Source organism: Mandrillus leucophaeus, unplaced genomic scaffold (genome assembly GCF_000951045.1).
Source record: "Mandrillus leucophaeus isolate KB7577 unplaced genomic scaffold, Mleu.le_1.0 Scaffold13, whole genome shotgun sequence".
Classification (NCBI taxonomy): domain Eukaryota; kingdom Metazoa; phylum Chordata; class Mammalia; order Primates; family Cercopithecidae; genus Mandrillus; species Mandrillus leucophaeus.
In genome coordinates, this window is record NW_012101254.1 from 8,511,394 (window position 1) to 8,522,236 (window position 10,843).

The window sequence follows — 10,843 nt, forward strand, 5'->3', positions numbered from 1 at the left end:
AGTGGCACAATCTCTGCTCATGGCAACCTCCGCCTCCCAGGTTCAAGTGATTCTCCTGCCTCAGCCTCCCAAGTAGCTGGGACTACAGGCATGCACCACTACGCCTGGCTAATTTTTTTATTTTTTAGTAGAGACAGGGTTTCATCATATTGGTCAGGCTAGTCTCAAACTCCTGACCTTGTGATCCACCTGCCTCAGCCTCCCAAAGTTTGGGATTATAGGCGTGAACCACTGTGCCCGGCCACTTTTTGAATTTTTAGTAGTGATAAGGTTTCACCAGGTTGCCCAGGCTAGTCTCAAACTCCTGGGCTTAAGTGATCTGCCTGCATAACCCCCTGCATCTGGCCAAAACAGCTTTATTGAGGTATATTTATGTTATAAAATTTACTCATTTCAAGTGTATAGTTATAGTAATTTTTAGAGTACCTCAACGAAGTGGTAATACTATTGATATAAATCAATTTTAGAACATCTTTTTACCCCTAATAAGATCCAGCATGAGTTTGGGTGTGGTGACTCATGCTTGTAATTCCAGCACTTTGAGAGGCTGAGGCAGGCAGATCGCTTGAGCCCAGGAATTTGAGACCAGCCTGGCCAACACTGTGAAATCTGGTCTCTACAAAAACTACAAAAATTAGCTGGGTGTGGTGGTGCACGCCTGTGGTCTCAACTACTGGGGAGGCTGAGATGGAAGGATTGCTTGAGCCCGGGAGGTCAAGGCTGCAGTGTGCTTTGATTGTACCGCTGCATTCTAGCCTGGGTGAGAGAGTGAGATCCTGTCTCAGAAAAAAAAAAATCCAGCATGCCCGTTTACAGTAAATTCCTTTTCCTGCCCACAGCCAGCCACTAATCTAATCTCTGTATAGATTGGCCTTTTCTAGACATTTTGTGTTATTAAAATCATATATTATGGTTTCTCGTGTCTGCCTTTTTTTGCTAAGTATAATGGTTTTGAGGAACATCCATGATATAGTATGGGTCAGTATTTTGTTCTTTCTTTCCTTTTTTTTTTCTTTTTGAGATGGAGTCTCACTCTGTTGCCCAGGCTGGAGTGTAGTGGCGCGATCTCGGCTCACTGCAAGCTCCGCCTCCCGGGTTCACGCCATTCTCCTGCCTCAGTCTCCCGAGTAGCGGGGACTACAGGCACCTGCCACTAGGCCCGGCTAATTTTTTGTATTTTTAGTAGAGACAGGGTTTCACCGTGTTAGCCAGGATGGTCTCAATCTCCTGACCTCATGATCCGCCCGCCTTGGCCTCCCAAAGTGCTGGGATTACAGGCGTGAGCCACCGCGCCCGGCCTTGTTCTTTTTTTATTGATGAACAATATTCTTATTGTATGACTATACAACACACTGGATGGACATTTAGGTTGTTTCCAGTTTGGGCTATTATGAATATTACTGTGAATGTTCAGTGGAAGTGTTTGTGTAGTACATATATTTTTTATCGCTCTTGGGTGGAGATAAGGAGTGAAACTGCTAGGCAGTATGGTAGTTTTATGTTTGACTTTTTGAGAACTTAGGCTTTGTTTTTGAAGAGTATTTTCTCTGGGTATAGAATATGAAGTTGACACTTTTTTCTTTTTCTTTCCATACTTTGAAGATGATCTTCCTTCTTTTCATTTGTGTTGCTTCGGTAATGAATTCTGCTTTTATTTCTATTTGTGTTTCTTTGTATGTATCTTTTTTCTGGTTACATTTAATTTTTTTTTTCCTTCTTCACTGGTTTTGTGCAATTTAATGATATATGTTGGTGGAGTTTTCTCCCTTTTTCCCATTCTTGGATTGAACTTCTTGGGTGTGTTTTTCATCAGACTTGTAAAGTTTTTGGCCGCTATTTCTTCATTATTTTTTCTGTCCTCCCCACCTCCTGTCTCCTCTTTCCTTTTGGGCCTCTAACTACACATATGTTAAGTTTCTTGATGTTGTCCCATAGTTTGCTGAAACTTTGTTAATTTTGCTTTAAATTATCTTTTCTGTGTTTCATTTTGGTTGGTTTCTGTTGCTGTGACTTTTAGTTCACTAATCTTTTCTTTTGAAATGTCTAATCTGCTATTAATCCCATTCATTATGTTTTTGCCTCATGTTTCTGTTTTCATCTCTATATATAGAACTTTTCAATATCTGGAATATAGTTATAATGCCTACTTTAATGTCTTTGTCTGCCAATTCTAATATTGTAGTTCTGGGTTAGTTTTATTTTATTGATTTTTCTCATGGATTGTGTTTTCCTGTTTCATTGCATGCTTTGCAATTTTTATTGGATGCCAGATGTAAATTTTACCTTGTTGAGTGCTAGCTATGTTTCTGTAAGTAGATATTCTTGAAGTGGTTTTGTTGTGTTTTGTTTTGTTTTTTTTTCCTTTTGAGACACAGTTAATCTACTTGAAAACAGTTTGATTCTTTGGAATCTTGCTTTTAAGATTTGTCGGCTGGGCGCAGTGGCTTATACCAGTAATCCCAGCACTTTGGAAGGCCGAGGCGATTGTATCACCTGAAATCAGGAGTTTGAGACCAGCCTGGCCAACATGGTGAAACGCTGTCTCTACTAAAAGTACAAAAAATTAGCTGGGCATGGTGGCGGGTGCCTGTAATCCCCGCTACTTGGTAGGCTGAAGCAGGAAAATCACTTGAACCCAGGAAGTGGAGGTTGCGACGAGCTGAGATGGCACCACTGCACTCCAGCCTGGTTGACAGAGTGAGACTCTATCTCAAAAAAACAAAAACCAAAACAAGATTTGTGATATGGATCTTGAGTAGCCCTCAGTGTAGGACTAATTGTTCCCTGCTACTGATGCAGTATCCTTTTGTGTATTCACGGGCAATGACCTGTGAGTCATGAGGTTTACCAGTTCGGCGAGTGGGAACTGGCACTATTCCTGGTTCTCTGTGAGTGTAGAGTACTCTTACTTTTAGTTCTTCTGAGTGTTTTTTTTCCCCCAAGCTTTGGGTAGTTTCATCACATGTATATACTGATTTATATTTGATTGAAGAGCTGAGGAGTTTTCTGCACATTTCCTGAGTTTTCTTTCTGTGGAGCAGTCTCCTCTGTGGTACTCTTTCTGTAGACTCTAGTCATCTTGTTCTCCCTGGAATCTCAACTCCAACTCTTGCACTTAGTGAGTTAGCTGGCCTCTGCCAGGATTCCATCTGCCTGCATCATAGCGTGTAATTGGAGAGCCATTAATTAGATTGTTGTTTCCACATTTTGTAATACTTGGGTTTTTTCTTGCTGCTTTCAATATCTTGCTCTATATCTTTTACTTTCAACAGTTTAGCCATGACATGCCTCTGTGTGGCTTTCTTTCTGATGGTGCTTGTCGTTTTGTATCTACAAATTTGTCATTTTTCAGTCTCTTCTGTTTTTACCTTGGATAATTTTTATTTGTCTGTCTTTAGTCAATCTTCACTTATTTTTGCTTTGTCATGTCCATTTTGTGATGTTCATCCAACACATTTTTTTTATTTCGGAAATTGTATTTTTCAGTTCTAGGACTTATATTTGTTTTTCATTGTTTCTGTTTTTCCAATGTGATTTTCATGCATTTAAGCATGTTTTATTTTATTTCATTGAGCTTAGTTACAATAGTTGCTTTAAAATTATCTTGTGTTAGCTTCAACATCTGGTTTATCTCACTGTTAGACCCACTTGGTTTTCTTTTCTCCTGAGAACGTGTTCTTTTATTGATTCTTAATTTGTTGGGCAGTTTTGGATTGTGTCCTGGATATTGTTATTGTTAGTTTTTGGAGACTCTGGGTTCTGTTATTTTTATTTTATGAGCCACATTTTCTTAGGAGACAATTTTCTGAGTTAGGCTTGGAATGCATTCAGTTTCTTGACTGGGAGCTTTGATCTCCTTTGAGACCTTTTGTCTTTAGCTAGATCTTTGAGTCTGCTCCCTGCTTTGTTGTTCAGGACCAGCTAGAAATCTGGGTAAACTGAGTTTGGAGTGTCCTTACTAGCTCTTGCCCTTGTGTGATCACCCTTATTCTTTAATATTAATAACTTCCTACCTTCTCTTTTCTAGACTCTCATGCTGAAAAGTTAATAAGGCACCCCCCTGAACCTCTACTGCATATTCTCTCTCCCCCTCACTGCAGTTAGTCCCCAGACTAAAAGCTAGAGAGAAGGAAACGTACTTTTTCTTCTCCAAGTGACTAAGAACTCCCACCATGTTTCCATTCTCTGAGTGACCATGAACTCCCACCAGAACCCATCTGTCTCTGTTTACTCACCAGAAACGTCAGGTGTATGTTCCTGTATTATAATACGTAGGCTTTGTAGTTGTTTTCTGAGGGATGCTCTGATTGGGTCTTTATTATAACCTTGCAAGTAGAACTCCTGGGTATCCAGTATGCAGGTTTGAATTTCTAGAGTAATCATTGGTAAAATAGAAACATAATGTGTAATTCCAAAACTGTTAGTGGGGGAAAATAGAATAATTTTTAAAAGTCAATCCAAAAACAATCAAGAAGAGAAGTGAGGGAAATCATATAACCAATGGAGAAAATAGCACAAAATATGATTATAGATTTAAACCCAAATATATCAATAATGACCTGAAATATAAGGGGAGTAAATGTTCTTGTTAAAAGACAAAGATTGTCAGATTGGCGAAAAAACAAAATAATAATGATGTTTTGTTTATAATCAAGACATCTACATGTGAGGATACAAAAAGGTTCGAAGTAAAATAGTGGAAAGAAATAGCACAAAAACAAATATTCATAGCAGCATTACTCACACTAGCCAAAAAGTAGAAATAACCCAAATGTCCATCAACCAATGAATAGGTAAATGAAATGTGGTATATCCATACAATGAAATATTATTCAGCCTTAAAAAGGAATGCACTTCTGGATGGGTGTGGTGGCTCACACTTGTAATTCCAGCAGTTTGGGAAGCCAAGGTGGGAGAATTGCTTGAGCCTAGAAGTTTGAGATCAGCCTGGGCAGCATAACGAGGTAGTGTCTCTACAAATACTAAAAAAAATTAGCTGGGTGTTGTGACCTTTATCTCTGGTCCCATCTACTTGGGAGGCTGAGATGGGAGGATTGCTTGAGCCTAGAAGGTCAAGGCAGTAGTGTGTTGTGATGATACTACCGTACTCTAGCCTGGGCAACAGAGTGAGACCCCATCCCTCCACAAAGAAAAGAAAAGAAAAATTCTGGCACATGCCACACCATGAATGAATCTTGAAGATGTTATACTATGTGGAATAAGCCAGATACAGAAGGCCACACATTGTATGATTCTGTTTATATGAAATGTCCACAATAGTTAAATCCATTAAATAGTATAAAATTATATCACATAAATACTAACAGTTGGTGTTGGTACATTAATTTTAGACAAAATAGACCATAAATCAGAAAGCATTACTGTGCATATAAAAAGGAAATCTTAAAATGATAAAAGTTTCAGTTTACTAGAAGATATAACAATTAGGCCAGGCATGGTGGCTCATGCCTATAATCCCAGCACTCTGGGAGGCTAAGGGTAGGAGGATCATTTGAGCCCAGGAGTTCAAGACCAGCCTGGGCAACATAATGAGAACCCGTATATACAAAAAGAAAAAAAAATAGCCATACCTGGTAGTGCATGCCTGTAGTCCTAGCTACTCAGGAGGCTGAGTAGGAGGATTGCTTGAGCCTGGGTGGTCGAAGCTGCAGTGAACCATGATCGTGTCACTGCACTCCATCCTGGATGACAGAGTGAGACCCTGTCTTAAAAGTAACAATTTAAAATCTGTAATTCCCTAATAACTATAGTTCAAACTATGTAAAACAAAAATTGACAGAACTATGAGGTAGAAGAGTCAAATTGATAATCATTGTGGGAGAGATCCTGTGTATCTCTCAGTAATTGATAGATCAGGCTGAGCAAAAAAATCATTTAATGCTCTATAGATTAATTTGAACCACCACATTTCAGGAATCTGATCTAATGGACATTCTTATCTAAGACATATAGAATGGACACTCTTTTCAAACACATACCAGATTTATGAAAACTGATCCTATATTGTGCCTTAAAGCACATTTTAACTAATTTTCTAAAGTTTGGTAATATGCAAAACAGAAAAATAACAAAAAAGATAAGCAGATAATTTTATGTTCATAATTAAGAACTATAGCTCCAAAGTCTAAATGACCTGTGTTGTAAAGACAAAAATCATACCCAACAATATGTGAACTGAAAACAAAGATATAGTAGAAATCAAGGAGGCCAAAAGTTGGTTCTTTGAAAAAAACTAATAAAGTTGGTTCTTTGAAAAAACTGACAAACCTCTGGCATGCTTGGTCATGATAAAAAGAAGACAGATAAGCAATATTAGGAATGCAAAATGTAATGTTTTGGTTTTTTAAGACATCAAAGATTAAGAGCATAAAGGCCTAAGCTTAAGAGGTGAAAGGAGATCTTTTAGAAAAAACATAGGGGAAAATCTCTGTGACTTGTATGTCAATGTTTATAGCAGGTTTTTGGTAATATCCCAGAACTGAAAACAGTCCAGGTGGCCATCAACATATGAATGGATAAATAAATTGTGGTATATCCATATAATGGAATATTACTTAGCAGTTAAAAAGAATAAACTATTATCATACCAGTAACATAGATGAATCTCAGAATATGCCGAATGTAAGAATCCAGGAAAAAAAAGAGTACTTACTGTATGATCCCATGTATATAAAATTTTAAGTAATGCAAAGTAATCTGTAGTGACAGAATACAGATGAATGGTTCCCAGGGGTTGGGTAAAAGAGGACAAGGAGGGTCAGTATGGATGGAGAACTAAGGAGTATGAGGAAGAACATAATGGATATGTTAACTTATTTTAGTTGTGGTGATGGTTCCACAGGGTATACATACTTCAACACTTAACAAAATGTATACTTTAAATATTTGCGGGGTTCTGTATGTCAATTATACCTTCATAAAACTTGGTATGAGAAAATTCATTGGAACCCAGTCTCACTTGTGAACATGTATATAAAAATCCTAAACAGATTGGTAGAGCTTTACATCAGGAAGAGATATAAAAAGGATAATATATTATGACTAAATTGATTTTTTTTCAAATATACAAGGTTTATTTAATATGAGAGAAGTCAGTTAATGTTAATTTATCACATTTTCATATTATAGAAAAATCAAGAGGATCACCTCAATAGATGTGGAAGAAATGTTTGATACAATTCAATACTTAGTCATTATAAAGTCTTCATCTTAGAGAACAAGGAATATAAAGTGTTTCCTTAAAGGTAGCTACAGAAAAACTTACAACAAACAGACTTAATGTTCAAACATGAAACCTTTTCTTATAACATGGGGAATATGACAAGTGTGTTTGTTTTGCTATGAACACTTCTGACCAATACATTCTATAGATCACAGTATATATCTATACTGTTCTATAGATCGCCCAAGTTGTGGCTGTGGACCTGGGCCTCCCTGTGCTCTTGCAGGGGCCTGGGAGCAGGCAGGAGTCCTGCCCTCTGGGTGCAGTACAGCTGCCCAAGTCATGACTGTGGAGCCTGGCATTCCTGCACTCTGGGGGTCTGGGAAGGCCTCCCTTTTCCCTGCAGGCCCAGAAGTGTCTGCTTCACTGCCTGGCCTCTCCCTACTCCGGCACCTGCTCTGATCTTGGAGCAAGGTTGGGGCCAAGCCTGGGCGTTGTTGCAGACAAAGCTATACGAGGTATGCATATTGAAGAGGGAAAAACAATACTCTTATCATTTGTAGATGATGCAATTATGTATGTAGGAATTGCAAAGCAATCTGTAGATAGATGTTAGGAAGTTTAGACCAATCAATATAAACAAATTTTGTATTTTTGTTGCTAGTAATTGTGTAAAAATGAAAAGTTACTATTTTCAATCTCATTAGCAAAAAGTTTCTATGAGTAAGTCTAAGAAGTCTCATGTTACGTGTATGCAGAAAATATTAAAACTTGATTGGCAAACATTAAAGATTAAATAAATGGAAAGAAATATTTTCCAATTACCTTTTCTTCTATAAGGTGGGAACACTTGCTCTACTAGTCATTAAGGCCTCTTAGGGTTAAGAAAATTTGATATTGGCAGAAGACTAGACAAATAGATGAATGGAACGGAGCCCAGAGCCATAAATAAATGCACACACATATGGATGCCTAATTTATGGTAAAAGAGGCAGTGTAGATGCTGTTAGGAAAAGATGACCTTTTCTATAAATAATGCTGGGAAAATTGGATATCTCTTTGGTGGGAAAAAAACCTGGATTCCTCTACACACCATACAGTACAATTAATTTCATTGGATTTTAGATCTATATTTGAAAGGTGAAACAACACTTTTAGAAGATAATGTAGGAAAGAGAATTTGGGACAAGCAAGTAGGCCTTGAATATCGTGTCAAATAGTTTGGACTTTTAATTTCCCTACATCATAGGAGTTGCTAAAGGATTTTGATCCAAGGGTTGGCCATTCAGTTTTTTTTTTTCTTTTAAAGACAACTTTTGGTATAATTTAAGTTAGATTGTAATTCTGTTTCTGGCCATGTCTGAGACTATCATCTGAAGACTTTTCAGTTACAAGACACTTAAAAATGCAGGTAAATTCCAACAAACACTTGAAATGCCAGTCTGTAATTGGAAGCTACTAAGGAAAAATTGGAGGTTAAATATGAATTTATATTTGAGGCTACTTATACTCCTCACCCCCTTTATATCTTGAATGGGAAACCTAGGTCACTAATTTTCAGTTATTCAATTTGAAAAGAAGAATCACACATCCTTCCTTCACACATACACTGGATATCTAGCGTTTTGATTCCACTTATAGATTTTGGAGACACAGCTAGAGCAGTATGTTTGGGAAGGAGAATGATTTCTTTAACATGTTGAACATATTGGAGAAGTTATTTCAGGCAGGTGTTAGCAATAAGAGTAAAGGAATAGAAATGAGAGCAGTTGGAAAACACTAGAAAGAACATTGTTACTAGAACTACAGTTTCTGTTATTAGACATGAAACGCTTATATTCAGAAATGTTTAAGTCATACTTTTCAAAAACTACTCTAAAATACGTAGAAAATAATTTTGAGTTGAACATAAAGTGGTAGCCATTCTAAAGAATTTGTCCAAAAGTATAACGATAATGCAAATCTAATAGAAACTAAATGTCATATAGATTTCCAGACATTTAAACCCCCGCTAGATTGCTATCTATTAAAAACAAATTATTGTATTTTTTTTCTTTTAAGAAAAACAGGTTTATTGAGATACAGTTCACAGTGATGGCAGCAGCAGCCCATCTGAAGTGGCCACTGTCATCATACCTGCTGTAGTGGGGAGGTGTAGCCGGGGCTGCACATTCCACAGAGCTGGTGGAAGCTGGGGACAAATGGGAATCCCACCCCTTTTGAGTTGGTGGGATGGGAGCTCCCTGGGTGCAGCTGCAAGTTGTGGCTGTGGACCTGGGCTTCCTTGTGCTCTTGCAGGGGCCTGGGAGCAGGCAGGAGTCCTGCCCTCTGGGTGCAGCTACAGCTGCCCAAGTCATGACTGTGGAGCCTGGCATTCCTGCACTCTGGGGGTCTGGGAATGCCTCCCTTGTCCCCGCAGGCCCAGAAGTGTCTGCTTCCACTGCCTGGCCTCTCCCTACTCTGGCGCCTGCTCTGATCTTGGAGCAAGGTTGGGGCCAAGCCTGGGCGTTGTTGCAGTCTGGATGGTTGTGTGCACTCTTGGGGTTAGTGCTGCATGCCAACCCCCTGCTGCCTCAGCCCCCTCCAGACTTTGGGTGCTGATGAGCATGGGAGGGAAGCTGAGGGGGTGGCTGAGGGCAGCTTGGCAGTGGCCTGCAGGCACCCCTTGGCACGAACAGCTTGGACACCATAAATGGCAGCAGGAGGCAGACAAAGCTCCTGGGCAGAAGGGGGCGGGTCCCTGGTGAGACCCACCTTCAGGCTAGGGAGGGCCTGAAGGTTGGGGGCTGGGCTGCCAGTCCCACAGACTGGAGTGGGAAGTTGTGATGCCTTTTCTGGGCCTGCCCATGGCCACCCGTGGACCAGTTGGTGTGCACTTCTTTCCCTCTGAGTCCCAGAAAAGCCCCGGCTCAGCTAGAGCTAAATGGACATCAGGAAGACCAACTGCAGTTAGGAGCTACTCCCTCCAGGGCCACCTCTCTGCTGAGAGCTGCAGATGTCGGGATGACCAACCGCAGAGAGGAGCTACCCACTCCAGGACCTCCTCTGTGCTGAGAGCTGAACACTCAACATGACGACCTGCCTGTGGAGAGGAGCTGCCCACTCCAGGATCTCTTCTGAACTATTCTGTCACTCAATAAAGCTCCTCTTCGCCTTGCTCAACCTCCACTTGTCTGCATACCTTGTTCTTCCTGGATACAGGACAAGAACTTGGGACCTGTCAAATGGCAGGGCTGAAAAAGCTGTAATACAAACAGGGCTGAAACATGCCCCTTGCTCGCCATTTTGTGGGTGAAGAGGAGAGAAGAGCTGCAACTCTTCAGGGAGCTGAGACTTAGGAGCTCCCCGAGCCAGGGCTGTGACTTTGGGGCCCTGTGGTCCCTGGAGTCTGCAAGCTTCCAGGAACCGCCACGTTCCCCAGTGGCAGCCATAGAAGCTGCTTGCAGTGTGCCTGGTCCAGCCACAGCCTCACAGAGAGCCAGCACCTGTGCCAATACCTGGAGCTGCCTGCCCTGCTACAGTAGCCGGCGTGCCAGACTGTGCGCAGTGGCTGGACCTCACACTTGCTCACTCAAACACCCCTTGCTGCCCCATGCCTGGCTTGCCCCTGGCAGGCATGGGATATAGGCTACTAGTGTGAGCCGAGCGCAGTCAGGTTGA

The 10,843-nt window shown here is 40.5% G+C and overlaps 1 protein-coding gene across 1 annotated transcript in view; it reads left to right on the forward strand.

The window, feature by feature from the left end:
• The window catches only part of ATAD2B (ATPase family, AAA domain containing 2B), a 197,442-nt gene that overhangs the window by 97,953 nt on the left and 88,646 nt on the right, over positions 1-10,843 (forward strand). The window contains exon 14 of the mRNA XM_011972741.1: positions 8,825-8,847. Coding sequence (XP_011828131.1) covers positions 8,825-8,847 — 23 coding nt within the window. The remainder of the gene's footprint in view (positions 1-8,824; positions 8,848-10,843) is intronic.